Source organism: Tachypleus tridentatus, chromosome 10, assembly GCF_004210375.1.
Source record: "Tachypleus tridentatus isolate NWPU-2018 chromosome 10, ASM421037v1, whole genome shotgun sequence".
NCBI lineage: Eukaryota > Metazoa > Arthropoda > Merostomata > Xiphosura > Limulidae > Tachypleus > Tachypleus tridentatus.
This window is the reverse complement of record NC_134834.1, coordinates 137,380,707-137,405,319: the sequence shown is the minus strand read 5'-3', so window position 1 is coordinate 137,405,319 and position 24,613 is coordinate 137,380,707. Positions and strand designations below refer to the sequence as shown.

Genomic DNA, 24,613 nt, shown 5'->3' with positions numbered 1-24,613 from the left:
TCAGCGATGAATCATGTTTTATGCTTCGTAGGCAGGATGGAAGGACCCGTGTTTACTGTCACCGAGGTGAATGTTTTGCAGCAAACTGTGTGCAGGAAGTTGACAGATTTGGTGGTGGCAGCGTCATGATGTGGGCTGCCATCGCCTACAATGCCAGAACAGACCTTTTGCACATTCGAGGGAATCTTACAGCTCAACGATACGTCGACGAGATTCTTAGACCCCATGTGCAACCCATCATGGTAAACATCAACGACGTTTTTCAACATGACAATGCCTGTCCTCACACAGCCCGACTCACCACTGTCTTCTTGAGACACCACAACATCAACGTTCTTCTCTGGCCCTCCAGATCACCAGATTTAAACCCCATCGAACATCTTTGGGACGAATTGGACCGACGTCTGCGACGGCAACAACCTCAACCGCAGATTCTACCTCAACTTGCAGCAGCTTTGCAGGCTGAATGGACAGCCATTCCACAGGATGTGATTCGTCATCTCATCGCTTCCATGGGCAGGAGATGCCAAGCAGTTATTGATGCTCACGGGGGGCATACTCGTTATTGACGTTGAGTGACGTTAAACTTCAACTAGTGAGCGTGGACTTCGTCTTTGCAGACTTTGGATGTTCAGCAGTGAATGTGCAAAGTTTCACACGTCATACAGAACTACCCGGAATAAACTTGTTAACAATTTGTCTCAAATTTTATCTTTTGCGTTTCTTTTTTTGAAGAGTATATTAAAATCAAAGTTCTTTGCCAGTTTGTACAGGCTTACAGAAGTATACTTATACACAAAATAAAATCACATATTGAAATTAACATTTTTAAAAAATATTTCTTTACAAGAATAAGAATTTAAAATGTGTATAATATTAAAATTTCATTTACAAACTATGTTTTGATATGAAATGTACTTCTGTACATAATAAAGTAGGTTTTAAGTTTTGAACACATAACTCTGCAAAAGACTGAAACTTTGATCTATGTGATAAAAAATAGGTATCTTAATACATTGCAAGAGTACAAGTGATAATTTTGATTTCCTTTTATACCAATTTAACATCAAGATATAGCCTAAAAATAAATCTGAATCTATAAGGAATGACTAATGCTTTTGCATTAACCTTTTACACTGAATTTAGGGTTGCTTGATGTATGTAATACAAGCTAAGAGAGACTATAGCTAAGTTTTTCCATGAAAGTTGCAGCCCTACTACTTGCCAAACATTAATTCCAAATATGAATTTATAATGACTATTTTAGTTTAATGTATATACCTTTTAATACTTAAAATAATAATAATATATTTATAACAGATTATTTTAAGCCTATGTGTACAAGTTGGATTCAAAATGCACATGAGATTACAAAGTTACATTCAAAATTTAATTGAAAACTATTATCAATTTTTGTCAATAAATGTGGTATGAAAACATATTAAGATTTAATTTCTTAATTTCAAAAGAAAATACTTAAATAAACTCTCAATCTTCAGTTTATGTATCATGTGACACTGGTTAGCTCAAAATTGCTCATTTAAACATTATTTTCAGCCCTATTCGAGTGCCTTATATTTAATACAAGTTAAAACTTTGTATCATATATATTGTTGAGACAATTTAACAACTTTCAATCACCTTGACATACAGAAATATAAATCATAAAGTAAAATTCACATGCCAAAATCTTCCGCTGCATACTGTCTTACAAAAACTGATGTTTGCTATAACACTATTTATCAACAACAGAAATAGCAAATTTAAATTTACTCTATAGTGTATAATGTTATCTCATTGTGACAACAGCTTTTGAATTGTTCAGTCTACAGAATCAAAGTTATCACTGAAATTACTTTGAACATGGCTTGGACAATTATTTTAAAACACTTATACTTTTATGAAAGGATGGTTAAATTATAACAGTTATAGAATATTGTATTATTTGCTCATGTTGATATTTTGTGTTCTAAGTCAAATATTTGAAAAAAATTACAAATTCAGTAAAATGCTTACAACAATTATAACCAAATTATGGTCAACTAATATTAAAGCTTCAAATGCAAACAAAAACATACATGGCCAAATGTAAGCACTAAATTCCTTTTTCATATGTTTTTTTACTTATTATTATAAAAGATATGACCCCCAAATCCTGATAGAATTTCTCATGTTCTGCAAACATTTTAAACATGACAATGATATTTATTAGGCATTTATCAGCTCCTATGGACTTAAGTGTAACATACTGCATGAGTTTTAAATCATTACATTATTTCACTTACCAATTCTTCTTCTATAATAAAGAGTCGTGTCTTTGTTTTATTGTTAATTAATGGACTTAAGGTTCCACCTTTTCTTCGACTCATTCTCTTTACTCTTCATAGATTTTCTCCATATATTTTGAAATATGTTTTAATAAACACAAATAGATCCAAATCATAAGATGTGATGCTTCTGTAATCATTCACTGCACCACTGTAAAAAGTAATGATGCACATTCATTTTAAAAAAATGGATTGAGTGATTTAAAAACAATGATAGAGGAAACCTACATTATAAAACTTTAACAAAACTTACAAGTTAATTAAAATTACGATTGTAAAGTACGTGTTAAAATTGTGTATCCAAGAAACCCGAAGTTTATTGTTTCATGTTACATGTATTGTAGATTTTGAAAAGAAATTTAATAATACTTTCAAAGCTCATACTACTGTAAATAAAGCTGTAAAAAATAAGTTTTTTTCATTGAAACTTAAAAGAAATTGTCAATTTTTACAAACCGAGGAGACGTATTTAGGAAATAAAAACATAATCATATGATCTACCATTTCTTAATCTGTATATTTTAGGTATGTGTGATATCTCTACATTTAAATATGCAAGTTAAGGACAAGAAGGGACCTACTAGTACATCTAAGCTGTCCCAGTCACTTAAAACTTTTAAGAAAAAATAATTCAGAACCAGCTCTCATTATTCATACATTTATAAAGCCTCTCCTGAATTTACTGTCCAAACCATATCCAAAGGCAACCCATTCCAAAGGCCAATTACCCTGCTAGAAAAATAAAAATATCTTAGTTACCAAAATTTATACTTGTGCTCATGGTCCTATTATTCTCACCATTAAGCAGGAAAGAGACGATGTATAAACACTATCAATTCCTTTAACAATTTTAAACAGCTCAATCAGATGCCATCTAATTCTTTTTGTATCAAGAGTAAACAATTTCACTGAACTTTTTGCCATATGATAAGCTTTCCATCCCAGGTGTCATCTCAATAGGCCTATTATGAACCCTTTCAAACAATTCAATGCTCTTAAAGTAAGGAGCCTAAAATGAACATAAGGATCCAAACATGACAAAATCAGCAACTTATACAACAAAAGTATAACCTTTTTAGAAGTTTATTCAGTGTACCTGTAGACACAACCTTAAATCCTACTTGCCCTACCACAGACAATGATAAAGTATTTGAATGGCTTAATAGACTGATTAACCACTAAACCAAGATCCTTTTCTTTCATAACAATGTTAATGTTATTCCATCCAAATTATACTGTAACTCAAATTTAATGATCCACATGGATTACCTTGCATTTATTATAATTAAAACTCATTTGCCTTTTATTTGCCCAACTCTTGTAATTTAAATCCTTTTGTAAAGAAGTAGCATTCTCTTCACAGCTAGTAACATTCAAGACCTTAATATCATCAGCACATTTATGTAATTTATTATCGATTCCCTTACCTATGTCATTGATATAAATCAAAAACAGCAAAGGTCCTAAGACAGAGCTGTGATGTATCCCATTTACCACTGAGCTCCATTTATAACAAACCACTGCTTTTTTCAATCTAGCCAATTTTCTACCCAATCAGTCAATTATCTCTCAAAACTGTAAAAGATTTATTATTTATTTTTATAAGTCTCTCATAAGGCACCTTGTTAAATGCTTTCTTAAAATCTATATACTCCAAATGCACACCTGTACCTCATCTACACAAGAAGTAACCTCTTTAAAGAATGTCAAAACCCTTGAGAAAAAATATTAATTAGCCCAGGAGTCTTGTCATTCTTTAACCTTCCAATTTTTTCTTAACAAACTTAGAATTAATGTGACCATTTTGTTTGATGTTTCCATAAATTAGCTGTTCAGAATGAGAAATATTGCTCAGATCTTCATTAAAAACTAAAGAAAAGCAGAATTTAATAATCCAACTATCTCATAATCTACAGATAAGCCTTCTTCCATCAAACCTTAAAGACCTTACTCCATACTTACATTTTGTTTACAGTTAATATACCTAAAGAAATCCTCACTATTAAGGTTTACATTTTAAACATAACTTTTTTCATACATCTGTTTTGATGTCCTAATTTCCTGTTTCACCAACTCTCTTGATCTTCTAAATCTTCTATCACTCCAATCAATTTAAATTTCTTTAGTTTATAATACTTTTTTATACTTTTAATCCTTGTACCCTTTAATGAGATTTCCAATTCACAACAAATAATTTTTGTCACATCCCTTCAAAGTTTGCTTTTTTGACATTTGTAACCAAAGTATTATTACTCTTGATTTCCTTGAGTAGTCAAAATTGAATCTAATAGAGCAATGCTCATCTGCACCCAAATGTTCCCTAATTTTCATCCTTTCAAACATTTTTATATTAGAAATTAACAATAAAACTAAAATAGCACTGTTCCAAGTAGGTTCCTAGATCAACTGATGAAGTACACCACTTTCAACATTTCATGGCTTGATTCCAATATTTTCTAATTTTTTATAGAAAAAAATAAAAATCACCCATAATTATGACCTCATCAACAGCTGAATTGTTAATTTAATCTCACTATACAGTTTATCATAATTTTGTCAGTATCATTTCACAGTCTGTAACAAATTCTTAAAACAAGTTTTTTCCCTTTATATTTGCTAACAGAAATCCAAATGCATTAAATTTCTGTGTTATTATTTTTGAAATCATTAACTTCAACAACATGCAACACATTTTACATATAAAGCCACTCCTACCTGTTTCTTTAAAGTACATCCCTATTAAATAATCTACTTCTTAGAAATTTCTGCCACTAAAACAGTCTTCATTTAAATGTGTTACATGATGACGAGAAACCCACTTGAAGTAAAAATATGTTCTAAAGATGGCTCATATAGGTCTTGAAACTTTATTATCAATGTTTAGACCTCATTAAATAAATTTCATATCAATAATGACAATTGAAACTGACTGTTACTGGGTGAATATATTTAGGATTGAGGGGGAATTGTGCTTAGATGTTAGATTATTAATTAATATAGGTAGAAAGATGTTCCTTTATGTTGGTTTAAGTTGTTGTATAAGCATGACTTCTTTGATTATGCATTTGTTTCTCCTTAGTATTTTGCATGGTTGTGTTGTACTTATTTGATTTTCAGTGTTAAAAAATGTATGAAGGTTTTTGTTTTTTGTTGTTCTTTGAATCTGGTTTCCATTTTCGGCTTGTTTCTCCAATGTAGAAGTAATGGCAGTTGTTGCATTGTATTTTATAAATAATGTTGGTGTTACTTTTGTCTGTGTAGTTTTTACTTACTATGGATTTTAGTTTTGTACCTGTTCTTTCAATGAATTTTGTGTTTACTGGAATATTTTGTTGCACGTTTTAGTGATATTAGCAATAAAATAATCAACATCAAAGACATCACACTGCTAATAGAAACAAACAGGTACATAGGCCAGCCAAGAACAGACAACTAGCTAGCTTAAACAAAGTGTAACAATATCAACTCAGAATTACTTTGCTCATCATTGACCTGGACTGTCAATAAAATATTCAGTTCAGGTTGAGATAGAATACTGAATATTGTTTGTGAGTTTGTAAAATATTTGTGTTCAAAAAGAAAACTGTGTATCAATATTGTTGGCAGATATCATAAATTTGATATATATCAACATTCAATTAACTTCTAAATTAAAATTAAAATTTATGGCTGTTTGAAATTGTAATATGTTAACATATGTAACATAATAAATCAGAGACTTTAATAAAAGACATTAAAAATATTAGAGTAACTCAACAAGAAAGAAATGTCTTGACACAGCAACAATAATTTAGATCGTTTTCTTCAGCCACAGTATTTAATGTATTCCTATTAAAATTGTAAGAATAATTTCTATGTAAAAACCTACATGCATCACATTTTGAACATTTAAATATCATCTTCCGTGTACTGGCCCAATGCATCTAATGATCTAAATCTCCCTTGTAAATCTGCTGCATCTCTGACACAGTTAGTCACCACAAAAATCTTAATGTCATCTTCAAACTTCAAAATTTTGTTAGTTATTCCAAAATCAATATCATTAATATAAGTCACAAATAACAAAGATCTATGGCACACCACTTGTAACTACAATCCATTCAGATCTAACTCCATTTATTACTACTCTTTGACCAATTTTCTACCCAATTAAATAACATTCCTCCCACACCCAGAGATTTCTCTTTTGTAACAAGTCTTTTGTGAGTTACCTTATCAAATGCTTTCTGAAAATCAATGTAAACCAAGTACAAAGTATTTTCTTCCTCACCTCATGCAGTAACATCCTCAAAGAATGTCAGAAGACTCTGTAAGCAAGACTTTGCCTCAGTGAAACCATACTGGTTCACTGACACTATATAAAACTGCTTTAAGTAACTCTGCAATGCACCTTTAGTCACACACTGTAAAACCCTTCTAACTGCTAATATCTTCTAATACTCTTCCACTACTCAATGACCTATAAAAATATTTGATAGTGGTTCACAAATAAAATCTTTAAATCTCTTTAAAAAACTCTGAGATAAAAGTTGTCTGGTTCAGGGATTTGTCAAATTTTATATTTCCCAAGTTATGTCTAACAATTTCAGAACTGTGGTTGAAGCTTTATAGTTATATTTTGCTTTGTAAAAACTGAAGAAATAATATAATTTAATAAGTTCACCATTTCATAACCTTCTGAGATCAACTCCACACAATTATTTTTAAGAAGCCCAATCCCCATCATAACATTTTACTAACCCATCATATACCTAACAATTCCATGCTTAACTCTCTCAGTCAATCTCTCTCTTTCCTATACAGTTTTGTCCCTTCTCTACTCATTTTTAACTAGTTCTCTTGATTTCCTACAGTTCTCCAAGTCATTATTATTTACAGTAAGCTTAAATTTCTTGAATATATTACGTTCATCCCTGATATGGTTTCTCAAGCCAATACTAAACCATAATGGTTTATGCTGCTCCATTGCCCTTATTTTCTGTAGAGAATATGTATGTTCTGTATGCATATAAATTTTTCCCTAAATGCTTCCCACAGCTATTCAAGATCCCAACTATTTTTTCCAATCTACAGAAGGCAAATCATGTTTCATTTCATAAAAATTGGCTTTTATGAAATTTAAAATCAGAGTGTAGTAACACCTCAAATTTAGTAGTGCAATGGTTGCTTGTACTTAATTGCTCACCAACCACAACTCCTGTCTATCATATTAACATCAGATGTTAATACTAAATTTAATGCAGCTTCCTAACTTGTACATTCTGACACCAATTGGTGTATGAGTATTTAAAAGTTCCCAGTCACTGATGGGGGAGGGAAGTGGACAATGGACCCTTCCTCATGATTATCAGTTAATGGGAAGAAAGCAAAGCCAATTTATTTCCTTCCATTTTCTCTGGATACTCTCTCTTGGGTGGACATTAGTAGATAGAAAAATAAACTAATTGGCTGGAGCTAGTCCAGCTAAAATGGGAACCTCTTTGTGATGCTGGAGTACAATAAATGCTTCTATTCTCATTCACTACAGTTACAGAAGGTTCTACCCCTGCTTCTACAGTTGAAATTGGGAGAATTTGTCCACCTTGTAATACTATCTACAAATAGTCCATGCTCTGTTCCCGAGGTTGGGCAATTGTTCCATGTTTTCTTTGTAATTCTGGATGCAGCATTTATGCTTGAGTGAGTTATGACTTTGCCTGTAATATTTGTTACAGCTTTACCTGGTTTTAAGGGTGAGTCCAAACACTGACTTTACCCAATAATGTTCAGTTTAGTTTGTTGTACTTCTTGCTCATATGAACCTTTGTCTGGTCCAAAAAATTATTTTCTCTTTGTAATTCTGGTTACTTATATTTGGGTTTTTGGGTATATATAACTAGGACTACTTGTCCTATCTACAATGTTATGGTTATGTGATAGAACCTATCCAGTTGAGGTTGAGAAAGTACATAGCATTCCATTTATACATCACTACTGGATGCACCTATTGATCCAATTTCAACTTATGAAATCACTACATTTTCCCACCCACTTTGGTTTAATTTCCTACTGTACAAAGAGAATATCTGTTGCAGAAGTAGTGATGTGCCCCATTTACTTGCATCATTCATATCAGATTACACCTGTTCATTCTGGGCAGTTGCTTGCAGTTAGTTACTTTGCTGTGCACCTAACCTGGCCCCTCTACCTTCACAGTGTGGAATTCCAGCTTTGTGCAAAGGGTGCAATATGTTTGTCATCAAGGACATAGTGAATATTTATCCTGTAATATGGATTGGGTAATGATTAGACAAAATATTTTCAGTTTTATTCTTAGAAATCAGTTTAAAAACAGATGATTACTTTTCTCATAATTTTAATAAGTTTCACAAATAATAAAATTTTGTTTACTCAACTTGAGCTAATTAGGTTTCTGTTTTCAACTCTTTTTCTGCTTAGCTTTGTTCCCATTGCTTTTGTTACAGAACTGTAATCATCCTTTCAGGAATTTTCTTCTTCCTTTGTTTAATACAATTTTTGCAAAATGTATGGATAGTTAGGAGTAACAAGTAATTAATTCATTATTTTAAGAAAATCAGAAACTCTGTAGTTATGGGCATTCTAAATTAAATATTTCAAATCAAATTTTAAGCTAACATCAACATAATGTATTTGAATCTGAATAAACACAATTTAGGTTTTCAAGATTATTATACATATAATAAAGTTACTGCAACTCATATTTATAATGTCTGTATATACAGTAACTTACCAAATATAGCATCAACTGCTGGTTTAAAACAAAGATATTCTCCTTTCTTCTGGGGAGCCAGTGTCTCTTGCTAAGCTACCTTTAACAAAACAAGACTAATGCTTAGTCTGTGAACATATTTTGCATCAAAAGCCTAAACATACATGAGCCACATCTAGTATTTCTCTTGCTGTTAAAAATGGTTGCTTGGATAAAAACACTAAACCAACCTGTCATTTATGCCTCAAAAGATTATTACGGGAATATTAAAAGCAAAATATCACATTTTTCTTAAATGAAGTTTTTTTTTTATGTAGACAAGTTTGTTTTGAAATGCATTTGAAAGCATTACAATAAAAAAAAATTACCATAGCTTAGTTACACTGAGAAAAGCAAGTGCCCTGAATAAAAATAAATGTACTTTATGTGATCAGATTTCTAACATGGGAGCTGACCTTCACACAGATGCAGTTATATCCAATATTTTATTGGTCACCCACAATATTAGGTTCAGAACAAAGTTAATGCAGAAGTTGTAGAAGCAACTGGTGCATCATAATAGTTATGAAACATTCTTTTGAACCCTTTTCAAATTAATTCTTATAACTTTGGTGCACTTTGCAAAGAGTCCAGTATGTTAATTCACTGATATGGTATAAATTATTTCACTAATCTGACTTAAATACTAAATTCTATATACACACATATGTGTAGTTAAGTTATAAAATACACCACAATAAAAATGAATGAATTAGTGAAGAATCTTAGTTATTTTACATTACATTATTTTGTACATATTTGCATTGTTTCACTACATAAACATATATGGGAATTAACCAAACGTACATTGGCTTTACATGAGCACACAAAATCAATGTTTAAGTGGTACTATAAGTACACTCACTTAGTAATGTTAACACCATATCACAGAAGAAAATGAATAATGAGGCTTTTCAGTTTCATGTTATTTATTATTGGAGATATTATTATTACATCCTGGGTAACTACACTGTAAGAAGTAAAAGCTAACACTGACCTGTATAGGTGCACTGGATACAGTTTTAGTATTTCACAGTTACCACAACCTGTTACCATTTCCTTTAAGCTTCTTCGTAGTTTCCAAGTTACACAAAAAATCTGCAGAACAAACAATTTTTATATGCTTTTAATTGATGTATAAGAACTGATGTTATCATAAAGGTTCATGGAGAAAAGTTATTTATATTTAAAAATTTAAAATATATTTTCATACATAATTATAAAATTTATAATCACCACATAAGTTTTAATTTTGTAATGTAATCTAAGGTGGTGAAATATTTACTTACAGTCCAGTTTTATTTTATTCATAATATCTTGTAATTCTCTTCATCTTTTTGATGAACTTTCTCTGCCACACAAAAGTGTTGATTAGTGCTTCTTATATAAACATTTCTGGACTAACAGCATAGCATCACCAGTTTTTTCTTCAACCCTTCTTGTGGATGTGCTGAGTGTCATGTTTTTTGTTGTTTTTTTTATCACTTGATTCTTAATGCTAGCTAACTGCATCACTTAGTTCTTATTCATATTTCATAATGTAGGTGATCTCTTCATACATGTGTGCCACACTCAGAAACTTCTATTATGAAAATTTTTCTTAGTTCCCTCTTAATTGCTAAAGCAGTTGCATAAAAACGTTTAATATATCCAGTTGCTTTAGAAAGACACAACACTATCTGGTCTGCAAATTACTGTGTTGTTTTGATCTGTGCTAATCTCCTCTAGTACGTAAATATAATCAGTTGAAATGTTTCAAAAGTTTTCAATGAATTAGTGTTTCTTTAATTTGTTATCCCAATTCTTTATAGTACTGTGGCCGATTTTATCTAAAATCAAACTAAGCCTATGAATAGAGACTATATGAGCAATATTAAGAGAGATGATCCTTGGTAGGTCAGTACGCAATTCTTTTGAACCATTATAGTACAATAATGTACATAAATAAAAGACACACATGGATCATAATATACATATCTGGCTATACAGAGACAAAAAGCCAGTAAAGCAAGAAGGGTCTTTTTATTAGTGAGTATGCTCTTCAAAAGTCTAGTCCAGTTCAGTCTTGTACATTCTGTAGGTCAACATGCCTGCAATAATCAGAAATACTAAATCTTTATACAGTCCATACGTTACATGATAACAATCTCAGAGATTATGTCAAATTAGATAGCATTCAAAGAAAAACTAGTTTAAGTATATATAACTCTGATTACTCAAATAATGAAACTAAAAGTTTAGAAGTTGTATTAACACTCCTACGAAAAGTAGGGCCTAATAGGCCCCAGAGCAACTTGAAAGGTTATTAATATTAGGCTAATAAATTTGTATTTAAATGAAATATATATAACTCTGATTACTCAAATAATGAAACTAAAAGTTTAGAAGTTGTATTAACACTCCTACGAAAAGTGGGGCCTAATAGGCCCCAGAGCAACTTGGAAGGTTATTAATATTAGGCTAATAAATTTGTATTTAAATGAAATTGCCATTTCATTTGATTCATTTCATCAATCAAGTGATAAAAAAATATTGATGATTCATTTCTTCAAATAAAATGGCAATTTCATTTAAATACAAATTTATTAGCCTAATATTAATAACCTTTCAAGTTGCTCTGGGGCCTATTAGGCCCCACTTTTCGTAGGAGTGTTAACTGACAAAGTGTTACAAGTTTGATTATTTAACATGCGCTTTTAGAAATCTTTTTATCATCACAAAGTATTAGGTAACATTAAGAAATTTGTGGTCACATAAACTGTCTTATTTTACTTTATCAAAACAAAAACAATAATAAAAGTTTAATATAGGAAAGTGAGCGAGTGTTTATAAAGGAGAAATAAAAATTTCTGGTTTCTCAAACAAATATTATTATGGGGTGTTTAAGTAAGATTATGGCTCCAATGGAAAGTAATTGACTTTTTTATTATTACCTGTAAATTAAGTTTTAATAATAATATCTACCTTTTGAAAGCAGAACACCAGATTGATACAAGGAAAATATCAGTTTGCAAAACATATTTTATTCAACATAATTTATACAAGTAAAATCCAGCTGATTATTTTATATAATGAAATTTGTTTTGACGCAGCACACTTTGATAAGTCACTTTATAGTCATAGCAGATTGATTATGTTTTTAACCATAATATGGATTGACTTTATATATGACTATTGCACTGAAATATCAAAATATAAAATGTTTGCATTTGGGCATTTAAGTGTAAATGTTTTTATGGGAAAAATGCTTTGTAGTTTCTGTCATATAATAATTGTTCTGTTATAAAAGTTGCCACAGCAAATGTGACTGATAAACCAACATGTATAATAATTTAAACTATGCAGAGTATAATAATACACTGTGCACAGAGAAAACAATTTTTTACCATAGTTTTTTGGGAATAAAAATTGTCAGTCAAAGACAAAACAGAATCAGATTGATGTCATATAAAAAGTATAACAAAAAGTGTATTTTGCAAAACAACTGTCTCTTGACAAGAGTCAGCTGCAGGAAACAAAATGATGTTGACAGTCTAGCTAATCAGAACTACTGTTACATTGAAACAAGCCAGTTGATTATATTAGATGTGATAATTCTGAATAGCCTGAAACTATGTTAAACGATATTTTAAATTTAAAAATTATATAAACATTAATATGTATCCAATCTATGACAAGTGCAAATAAGATTGATAAAGATTTTTTTAATACAAATATATTTGAATATATAAACAATGACACAATTTACAATAATGACTATTGCAAATAATGATCTATGTACAAATGTTTTAAAACTTAAAAACAATATTGAGTCTTCTATCTAGTATGGGTCTTCCTTGGTATCTCACCAGAGGTTCATGATGAGTGAACTAATTTTGAGTTGATGTAGATACAATTCACTTAACTCTCTGTTCTTCATCAGTCACACACTAAATTATCCACCTCTGAGCTTAAATAACATTTTCATAAAATTACTAATGTCCAACACGAGTCCGCTGAAGTGAAAGGGTTTATAATGTTTGAAAGCTGTAAATGTTCCTTGTAAATTATCTGAAGTTCCTGATTAATAAGCATTATAACAGTTGGTTATAACTTTCAAGGTTTATAGCATACCGACTATAACAAACCAATAATATACTGCCTCATGGCACATCATATTGGTTATATTTATAGCCGTTAGGAATTTATCAATTTCAGCTTATGTAACAATACATACAATAAACCAATGTTTACATACACATATATATTGTTTATTCTTAAATTGAAGAATTTTCTAGTTTTAGTGGTTAGGTGGAAATTTTGCAATTGCAGTTTAACAGTATAGGTTATGTGCATTTGTAAATATAAATTTAATTTAAAAAAAACATCAATATTAGAGATATGATAGTAAATCCATCACATGTGAGAGAGCAAAACTACAGGAGAAGGAACTTGGGAAACAAAATTTCTCTAATTAAAGTGTTGTAATAAATATTATGTGTGTCATTTCTTATTATACTTAGTTACTGAAAGTACAAGAAACCACTATAGGTCAATTTTGCTGATTGGTACACCATCTAACAATAGTTGCATTCTGACATACTGATCACCATTAGAAATTAACCTCAATATTATGTTTCAATTTGTTAAAACAAAAAAAAATGTTTGTTTACAAACATCTAACATGATTAAATTTTTGTAGCTTCTTGTACAGAAACAGACAAGTGACTTTTTAAAAAATTTTTTAATAGATTGTTTAAGCATACAATTCATGATAAAACTATGTAGAATGTATGGCAACTGCCACTTGTGGAGACACAAGTGTAGAAAACTAGAATCAATCATCAACACAGACAAATTCTGGAAGACAAGAAAAATAAAAGAATCATTTTATATTAACACTATTAAACATTCACTAAACAGAGATTTCAGATTAAAGGTGAGTAACCTGTGACTACCATTGGTTGAATCTATAGGAAATCTCTCCAATCAGAAACAGTGATAATCCAACCAATCACAACATGCTCTCCACAATCAAATAGGACACTATAAGAGACTGACAGCACCTTATACATGTACTGACCTGAAGACGAAAGGTGGAAGACTTTTGAAACGTCATTCTCTACACTTGTGTCTCTGCAACATGAAGTTACCATCCATCCTACAAAGTTTGATAAGAGTGACATACTGTTATCCTGACTTTTATAAAATACCAGAGAAACTGGAGAAGAGGACATAATGAATCTGGATGACTTGATATGAATGTTGGCAGCCATGAAACACTGTCTACTCTTTTTATTAGAGGTAAAAAAATACATTTTAATTACTAAAAATAGTAGATGGTGTTAATACCTTTATTAAACTGTTGAAGGAATTTATTAAGATAAATGTGGTGTACATGCAAATGTGTAATAATTGCTCATGTGGAACAATAAAAATTCTTTAACCATAACTTATAGCAAAATAAAATTTGACATCTTTAGGCAAATAATCTGAATAACTTAATTGTAAATAATTTTGGAATTGAAAATCAAGAGATAAGATAAAACTCTGACCAGAACTTGGAATTTTGATTTTTATTTAAATAGATAATATTGGTATGGAACTGTGACTGAACAAAAAGGATTTTGGTACAAAAATGGATAAGTGCCTCAAGACACTGAAGCAGTGCTCTGTTGCAATTAGTAAAGCTTCTAGAAATCTAGGGTTTCTGTGTGTATGCACATATATATATGTATTGATAATGTCTTACTAGGAATGCTTTGTATAATTTTGGTGTCATTATTTAAAACAATATTGACTTATTGAAAACAGTACAGAGATGAGTCAGTAATATGATTTTATAGGAATAGATTTAAGATCTGTTTTCTTTTGAGGAGAGTGAGAACTGGTCTTATTGAAGGTATAAAATTATCTAGGTGGTTAATAACATACAAGTCCTCTAATTCCACCATGATATATTCTAAAGATAATTCTACAACAGGTAGAAAGTTTTAAGGTTTTGGAAATGCAGGCTAGGGTCCATTAAGACAGTTATACTTTTGTTAAAGGGTAATGTGACTCATGAAATAAGCTGCCATTGATAATAGTAGAGACTGGCACTTTTGTAGAATTTGAGATTGGACTTTTTGATTTACTATGTTTAATATATTTGTGTTAGTGTGTGTGTGTGTGTGTGTGCGTACAGAGACAACCTTTAAAGACCTAATGGTGTTTGTTGTATTCAAAGTTAAATTAGAGAATACAGATTGTTTGTCATTAATCAAGGATATCTACCATTACAGGTATAAATACTTTAGAACAGTCAAAGTAAGAATGTTATCTTGATCATAACTTATGTTACAATTAATGACATCAAGTGTTTTTTTTTTAACTGCCACTTATCAAAAACTTTAGTTTTTATGTGACTTTCACAATCAAATCATATCAATGCTTTTCATGAAAGTGAAGTTAAAAAGTAATATAACAATTTATAAAGTAATTATTAAAATTAATTATATTTTACTATGTGCTGTTTCTAAATGAAATTCATGAATAACTGAACTCTGAAAAATGGTTTGTAAATAAAATTAAAAACTTAACAGATTACTCAAGTTTCCATAGAGGTTTTCCTGACAAAACATCTTAATGATGGAAAAAGGTTCAATACACAAATTAAATTTTAAATTCATATTTAATCCTAAAATTCTCAATAAACATCCTTCAAATGCTATTTAACATAACATAGAATATTAATGGCTGAGTTTATGATTTTTTCTTCTCATTTTGATAGGATAAATTCAAATAAGCCTACAACATCAGTCAAAAGAAATGAAACTGAATGCAATATTTAACAAACAAACACAATAGCTCAAACACATGTGAAACATTCACTTGAATTAAATCCATTTTTATTTAATATTTTCATTACTTGTTAAACATGTAGAAAATAATGTATACTAATAAGTATGAGTCAATGTTGTTATTTAAAAATATTTTGAGTTAAACAAAAATATCAATATCCTAACTGGTATTGTCTAGCTACTTTGTTATTTGACTATATGGTTATTATTAACTGATGGGTTAGCAGTAAATTCATGAGTGGACTTGCAATGCTGAAATCCATGGATCGATTCATCTTGGTGAACTAGGCACAGATTGCTCATTGTGCAGTTTTTTGTTAAACATAATATGAATTTTGGTCAATGATTAGGGTGGTTATTTCTAATCTGTGGATTATGGGTTTGAATCTTGTTATCGAACACACTTGTCTTTTCAACCATAGGGGTGTTAAAAATGACAGTGAACCCTACTTTTCTTTAGTACAGAATAGCTCAAGAGTTGTCAGTGGATGATGTTAAATTTCTATCTTTCCTCTGTCTGTTCTGAGCCAGAAAAGGAAGCCTCATTTAGACATTGCATACCAACATAATGTGTACTGTATGATGTCAGAAGTGATAAGAAGCTGAAGTTTTGTTTTTAGTGGGTAGTTGTATAAGTTTTGTTATAGAATGAGCACAAAGCTACACAATGTGCTATCTCTACATGTCAGTCATGGGTATCAAAATCCAGTTTATGGTGTTGCAAGTCTATAAATACTGCTGTACCACTGAGAGAATGGCAGCGTTGGATAAATCTGTATTATTCGCTGTAAAGCCTACTGGAATTCTCTCAATGTAACTTAAAAATAATTACTTTGAAAGTATATATTATATATCCAACAGATGTGATCTGCTAGAAAAAGAAACTTCTACTTTATTGCTTATTTGACTGAGGAGCAATGATATGAGATTTCCTGGATATTTGTATTTCATAACCTATAAGAAAAGCATCTCTAAAAAGGAGGAGTTTTGGTCATGAAGATGGAAGAAGTGTGCATGCCATTGTGTTGTCTCTGTTGAGCCACCATAAGAAATTTACTTGAAGAAAGGGAGAGAGATGAATACAAATGCTCAGAGGATCCTGAGCAAGGTTCTATTAATTGTGCCACATCTGCTGAAAGGCATGAAAACGAAAATGACACAAGGCCATAATTACTTCTATAGCCCATGGTCATAAAAGATAAAATACATCTCATTTGCAGATGTAGTAGAAGGGGATCAACCTTTAACAAAGGAGAGAATATGCACTGTGTCAGTATAACAAAGAATTTCTTCAACTTTGAAAGTTGCCTCACACAAGGTCCTTTTCAAAGAAGCAATTGAGTGTATTTGGAAGATGACTGTTAGGATGTAACTTACAACAGCCAGTCTTTATTATAATGACATGCACATAGACCTGGTTCAAAATACCCACCTAAGTGTGAGGAAGGACTGCTCTGTAATAGAAACATTAACTCGGAAATTCATAACTGTAAGTATGTTTTTGTGTTGAGTGTTGTTGCTGTTAAAGTAATTTATAAATATAAATGAAGATTCAGCAGTAGAAACAACAATCATGTTCAGTGTCACAATGTAAGTTGCAAATAACCACAATGCTGCTGTTTATAGAAACCTGCACTGAATGCTTTGTTCAAAAAGTAATTACATTATTTGAATGAGGTGCTTATATATAACCATACCTATATGTAGGGCACATTGAAGTTGATAGAGATTTTTGCAAATTAGAATTTGTCAAGGGCATTTGAGTGGGGTATAAAAAAACTGGAGCAAGAGCTTTGAATGCTTAGATGGGAAAAGAGTGAAAACTCTGGAGATCAGGAAATAGCTATAGTGTCATCAGCATGTTTTGAAATATGAAATTTTACAATAAAAAACCCATAAAACATTTGGTAGTCATTTACAAACTTCTAGAGATTATGAAAATGAAATATGAAAAAATTGTAAGATGACATTAAGTATTTTAGTCTTAACATGAACATCACCTTTCAGTGAAATTTCATTCAAACTAACTTAGAAAACCTACCACTCACAGAGTTTAGCTTACCTACAGTTTATTTTTCTTCTTTGTTGTAGGGTGGCTTTTTCAGATACATATTTTTGGTTACATTGCTTTCATTTGACATAATGTAAAATTTAAAGACAAAGAAAATGTTGGTCTATCAAGGTCATCCAATTCATTAAAATAAACTTAGAAAAGAAAGCACTCAAAACCATCCCTTAATATTCAGTTGTTTATCAAGTATTCCTTTAAATGCCTTAAATTTACTGCACCCACCACATCTGAAGGTAACTCATTCCAAAAAACAATCACCTTCTTAGAAAAATGTTTTAGTTGAAGATCATTCCTATTCTGCCAAACTTTTTCCCTTCGTTCTACTATTCTTACCATTATGTACAAAAACAAGATGAAGAATCAACTTTATCAATTTCCTTTTCAATTTGTTTACTTCCTTATATCGGAAGGCTATGGCTGAACACTATATTCCACATATGGCCTAACCAACAAGTATTAGATAGTATTATAGTCTTTTTAGACATGCAGTCAATACTCCTTTTGGATGAACTAGTAACATCACATACCTGGATGGCTTAAGAGTTTGATCATTCAGAACATTAAGGTCATTTTATTCCCTATAATACGGTTATGACTATCAGAAATTGTATTTGAGAATCCATTCAGATTACCTTGCATTTATTAGAATTAAAAGCCATCTGTCATTTAGTCACAAACTCACCAAGTAGTCCAAATAAAGTAAAGCATCAGCATTCTTTTCACAGCTAATGTTTTGAGTGGCATCATCAACAAATGCAAGTAATTTACTGACCATTCTTTTACCCATATCAGTGATAAATGAAAAACAGCAAAAGTTTAACAGTGGGCCATGAATGCCCTACTTGTTACATTAGTCCAGTTTTACTGAACTCATTTATAACAACTCTGCTTTCTTCCATCCAGCGAGTTTTCTATCCCATTAGCCAACTTATATGTACACCTAGAGAGAGAATTTTAATAACAACTCTTTTATGATGCACCTTGTCAAAGACTTTTTAAAAATCCATATATACTAAATTCATACCATCACTTAGATCTACATAACCAGTACTTTAATAAATGCAAGAAATTAGTAAGGCATGATTTTTCCCTATTGAGACCATCTTGACGGTCAAACAAAATTTAAACGACTATGCAAAGCATCTTTTATCAGACATACAAAAACTTTTCCCACAACTGATGTAACACTAGTAAGCCTATAATTACTGTAACAATTTTTATCACCTGTCTTGAAAAAAGGAGCAACACTAGCCAGCTTTCAATCCTATAGTATCTGCCCACTATTTAAGAATCAATAAAAAAATAGTAAATGGTTTACACATCCAATCCTTAACCATCTTCAAAATTCCTCACAAGTCTTATTTTTTTTACATTTCCCAATTTTTTTCAATCAACCAACTGACCAGAATGAAGAGTGTTGCTTAATTCATTAGTAATAATAATGTATAATCCTCTAAGTCTCCAATCATATAATGTTCTTTCATTTTATCCCTTATACCCTTTGTAGGCCCATTTAGTGTTTTCACTTGCAGCCACTTTTTTTTTTTTTTAATACTGTAAGGAACATGTCTGTCTTGAATATTAAATATTTGTTTTAAAAAAATTCTCCACATATCATTGGTATATCCAATTAATTCTGTTATCCAATTCACACAACAGGCAACTGTTTGTTACATCATTTCCAAAACATTTGCTTTCTTGAAAGGTTTAACCAAATTCCATTATTAATGGTCCTCATATGAAGCAAAACTTCAAACCTTATTGAACAATTATCTCTTGAGCCCACTCTCTACTCTCTCAGTGATTTTGATATTAGAAGTTAACAATAGGCCCAAAACAGCACTATTCCAATTATATTTTGCAACCAATTCATAAAGAAAACTATCCTGAATAGTTTCTAAAAACCTGTCACCTTCATGGTTTGATTTTTCAATCTACATACATTAAATTAAAAAAAAAAAAGTTATGCACTTAACAAATGAAATCTTAATTTCAATGCAGAGTTTCTCAATGATTTCATCAGGTTAACATGGTTATCTGTAATAACTTTCAACTATAAACCTTCTCTGTTAACAGTAACCCAAAGGGATCCAATCTCCTTGCTCTTATCTTCTTTAACCTCAACTTCAACAAGGATGTAGCTCACACTTTACATATACAGCTACTTCTCTCTCCCTTATTAATACTCTATCCCTTTTAAATAGCCTATATTTCCCGTATTTCAAATACATTTCTGTCCTCAAAAATATTTACATTTAGTTAGGTTTCAATTATTCTCATTTCATCAAAATTTCTCATTCTGACTAGTGCTCTAAAGTAATTATTTTTGATGCTTTTAGTGTTACAGTAGTAATTACCTAGCCTGTCCTTAAAACCACTTCTATACTTTGTTCCTATGTTACACTTTTCTCTACTTTTTATTTTTCTGCACTTAATAGATCATGGCCTTAATTGCTGTCAAGTCCTGATTTAAAATTGTCCTTACATTTGGAATTGTTAGCCCTTTCAAACAAGCCAGCACTTACCTCACATAAATGAAAAACAGGCAGAAAAATACAACTTTTAAGTGATTACAAACAATGGTGGTGTTATTGTTTCATTTCAATCACTCCATAACTCCAAATGCTCAATCTGTAACAACAAATTAAAAAAACATAGGGGAAGGGGAGAAACTTGTATGCTATAATCCTAATGGTATAATCTGGAGTTGAACATTAGAATTACTGTGCCAAAATCACAACAACTTGCATCTCTGCTATACTGGTAACTTAAAACTAGCCTGAAATTTATGAACTAGAATGGCATCAAAGAATTCATAGGCAATGATGCATGAGAATTTGTGAGGATCCTCAAGATGGCAATACCAAGAGACAGGGATACCATCTTTTGTAATATATGTAAAAACGACTGGTTTGGGTTGAGAAAATTTTTATGTAGAGGAGTGAACAACGTTTCTACCTTCTTCGGTCATCATCAGGTTCAAAAAGAAAGAATAAGGTAACTGAACGATAAACAAATGCAAAATTAAAGAAGCCTTACTTATACAACTAAAGCTCAAAATAAACCAATACAAAGGAACACCTTTATTAATAAATATAATCAAATATCTAAGCACACCCTCTATGTTCCTACACTCAGTTACTCGACCCCTTTCCAACATGTGGTCAGCTATCAATCAGTTACCTCTTTCTTTCTTTGTGAACGTGACGATGACTTTAGAAGATTGAAACATTGTTCTCTCTTCTACATAAAAATTTTCTCAACCCAAAACACCCGTTTTTACATACATATATTTCTCTACAAGTGGGATTTCTCATTATCACTGATCATGTTTTGTAATGTTGTGCTTATAGAAATTTTCTTCACTTTCTAGACTAGTGTATGGATTGAGATGGCAATGCCTATCTTCAGCTTCTAGAACATCTTTGACAACACTGAATGTGCCATATTGTTTTGACTCTTCAAACTGACTTAAATTGGAACTTAACTCCACCAAATAAAATGACTCCCCTTTTTATGAATCACTAAATTCTGAAAAAACCCAAACAAAAAACATCATCAAATTCAAGTATTTATTCAGTACAAGTAAAGTAAGTGAACACTGACTGATAACACAGCATCACACAGAAGTTAAATTTAAAATGAAGTATTTTCCAACTTTAATACAGAGGCTTTGAAACAGAACTGCAATTAATCAATTAGTTTTGCACAACTAGATCAAAATAACAACAAATCTACATAAAATCAAACTAAAACCTATTTAACTCAAATACAACAAGATGAAAATGTAAAAAATATACCTTAGATAAAGAAGGTTTGAAAACTGTGATGGACTGCAACAACTTGTTGAGAGAAAAGTAAATAATGTTTTTGGCTTCTATACTGGGGTCATATTCAGAACAATGTCTTAGTATATAGACCAATAAATTATGTCCTTTTTATTTCAACAAACAGTTGCAGTCTGTTAAAGTTAAATGAGTAACCAAATGCAGTCAGAGATAAATTGAACTGCTTTAAGTAACAACTTTTTTCAAATCCAAAGAAAAACCTTAGCATTTTTGTTGGGGGCATGGCATTATATACTGATCCTGCCTTTTGCTCTATTCACCATTGTTCTTAATTTTCAAAACATTTTAAGTTTACTGATCAACAGAAAGTTTAGTAGTTAAGACATTTCAGTACTGGTAAATGCCAAAACTTTTGTCTTTTTTTTAAATTAGTTATCTGTCTCAGACAGTTTAGAAACAGTGAGGATGAGATATACAAATAGCTTATTATCAGGTAAAGATATAAATGTTTATGGTAATTTACAAACATGAATGGATCACATAACTTACAAAAAATATTATCATGTTCTCTTACTTCACAATAACAGAAATCTGAAAATAGCAACTATTTATGTGTGAAATATTAGTTCAGTGTGTACCTCCACTTTACATGTTTTCACCCCATCTAATAAACTATATTTTAATTTTAAAAAAATATCTGCAAATGGAATACTTTAGTCTTTATCAGTTCTTCGCATAATACTTGTGGTTTGAAAGGTTTCATGTGCAGATGTAGAGGAGGTAAATTAAAAGTGTGCATGAACCACTGTTCAGCCCTACATAAGCAAAACAGCTGTGTTAACTAAAACAATATCCAATAGGCCAAAAATTATACATGATTTTTGTAAAGCAAAATTACCCTAATATATGTTTATACATTTATTATAAAACTTTAGAAACTACTGGTACTATAGGTTTGGATGTATATAGTTCTCAGTGACTGCGAATCTATTGTTTTTATTACACCCAGTGTCAGACAGAAAGAATCATGTACACACATAAACTATTTTACAAGGATAGATGAAAATATAAACACTTTTATCGAAATAATACAAAATTGATATTCTTACCTTAAACATATCATCAGTTTCTTTTTCAGGCCCAAGCTCAACAAGATACAATGGTTTATGTTTAACTACTTTAGTCCACTCGTTCAGGAACCATTTGGCAATTAATTGCAATGATGAATAAAATGAATTAACTGAAAGTTCTAAAATAACTTAATTCGAATTCCCCACATACTTTCTACAAAATTCACAACCGTCCGATGTAAATCAAATAAAACACACCATTTCAACAAAAAGTAACTGTTTATTAATTTCCAAATGATTCATAATTAAGAAACAAATGAAAACAGAACTATTTCAATAAATAATATTCTTCTTCTTAGCACATACTTAGAAAATGTTTGTTTATAAAAAGAGATAATTATATCTAATTTGTATAACTGTGCAATATTTATAATAATATAAATATAATTAGTACATACAATTAATTCTTAACCAAACCACAATACTACATTATTCTGAGGGCCTGGCATGGCCTAGCGCGTTAAGGCGTGCGCTTCGTAATCTGAGAGTCGCGGGTTCGCGCCCGAGTCGTGCCAAACATGCTCGCCCTCCCAGCCGTGGGGGCGTTATAATGTGACGGTAAATCCCACTATTCGTTGGTAAAAGAGTAGCCCAAGAGGTGGCGGTGGGTGGTGATGACTAGCTGCCTTCCCTCTAGTCTTACACTGCAAAATTAGGGACGGCTACCACAGATAGCCCTCGAGTAGCTTTGTGCGAAATTCCAAAAACAACAAACAAACAACAACATTATTCTGAACTGAAAATATATAAATTAGAAACGAAAATATTCACTATTAAAATATCCAATAACTGTAATTCCTACACTTTTTATTGTACAACACTGTTTTAAAATATAGAAGATATAAATCCAAAATCTTTTGTAATTACTAAATATATAATTTCCATTAGTTTTCTATCACTTATATCACACTAGCAATGCCCATAGAAAATAATTCAATGGTAAATTTCGTAAAAACAGTGATAAATAAATATAAAATGTATAGTCAATCCATATCCCTTGGTTTGTTTGTTTGTTTGTTTTTGAATTTCGTGCAAAGCTACTCGAGGGCTATCTGCGCTAGCCGTCCCTAATTTTGCGGTGTAAGACTAGAGGGAAGGCAGCTAGTCATCACCACCCACCGCCAACTTTTGGGCTGCTCTTCTTACCAATGAATAGTGGGATTGACCATACATTATAACGCCCCCACGGCTGAAAAGGCGAGCGTGTTTGGTGGGACGGGTTACGAGTCGCACGCGTTAACCAACCTGGCCATGCCGGGCCCATATCCTTTGAATCAGAGTGTATATGCGATATGATGGTCTAGCGAGGCATTTACAATCTTATATTCTTATTCCATGTATTATTTCAATAAGGAAAAGTGCATTGTGTTTGGTTTTAGACAAAGAAGGGTGAGTGACTGCAATGCACTGTTGGCAAAAATGTTTCGTTTTCGATGTAATGAATGCATTCGGCACAATAGAGCATTTAGGTTTGCCAAATAGCTGCAGGGAATTTTTCCACTGGAGACCATCACTTCTTGAAATTTTACTGAATGAAAGAAAAAGAAAGCTACCAAAGTGAATGTTTTTGATAGTTGTTATTTTTCTATGAAGTTTCGAAGGAAGGATATTCAAAATTATTTGGCGTGGCAAAATAAAATCATGCATATAGTATATGTATGTGTGTATCTAATACAGACATCGGAAAAAACAACAAAAAACGAACAT

At 31.1% G+C, this 24,613-nt stretch overlaps 1 protein-coding gene across 11 annotated transcripts in view; it reads right to left on the bottom strand.

Moving 5' to 3' along the window:
• LOC143230425 (serine/threonine-protein kinase PAK 2-like) overlaps positions 1 to 23,592 on the bottom strand; it is a 33,418-nt gene extending 9,826 nt beyond the window's left edge. For 3 of the 11 annotated variants that reach the window (XM_076463960.1, XM_076463968.1, XM_076463969.1), the window contains exons 1-5: positions 22,886 to 23,592; positions 10,386 to 11,186; positions 10,094 to 10,194; positions 9,079 to 9,157; positions 2,286 to 2,478 (exon numbers count right to left, since the gene is read on the bottom strand). In XM_076463960.1, the coding sequence (XP_076320075.1) occupies positions 2,286 to 2,369 (84 nt within the window). In that variant the 5' untranslated portion in view covers positions 2,370 to 2,478; positions 9,079 to 9,157; positions 10,094 to 10,194; positions 10,386 to 11,186; positions 22,886 to 23,592. Of the gene's footprint in view, positions 1 to 2,285; positions 2,479 to 3,754; positions 3,903 to 6,597; positions 8,826 to 9,078; positions 9,158 to 10,093; positions 10,195 to 10,385; positions 11,187 to 14,158; positions 14,237 to 22,885 lie in introns of all 11 variants that reach the window. The other 8 variants (XM_076463961.1, XM_076463963.1, XM_076463965.1 and 5 more) reach the window with 8 other exon arrangements.
• Between the last annotated feature and the right edge of the window lie 1,021 nt (positions 23,593 to 24,613).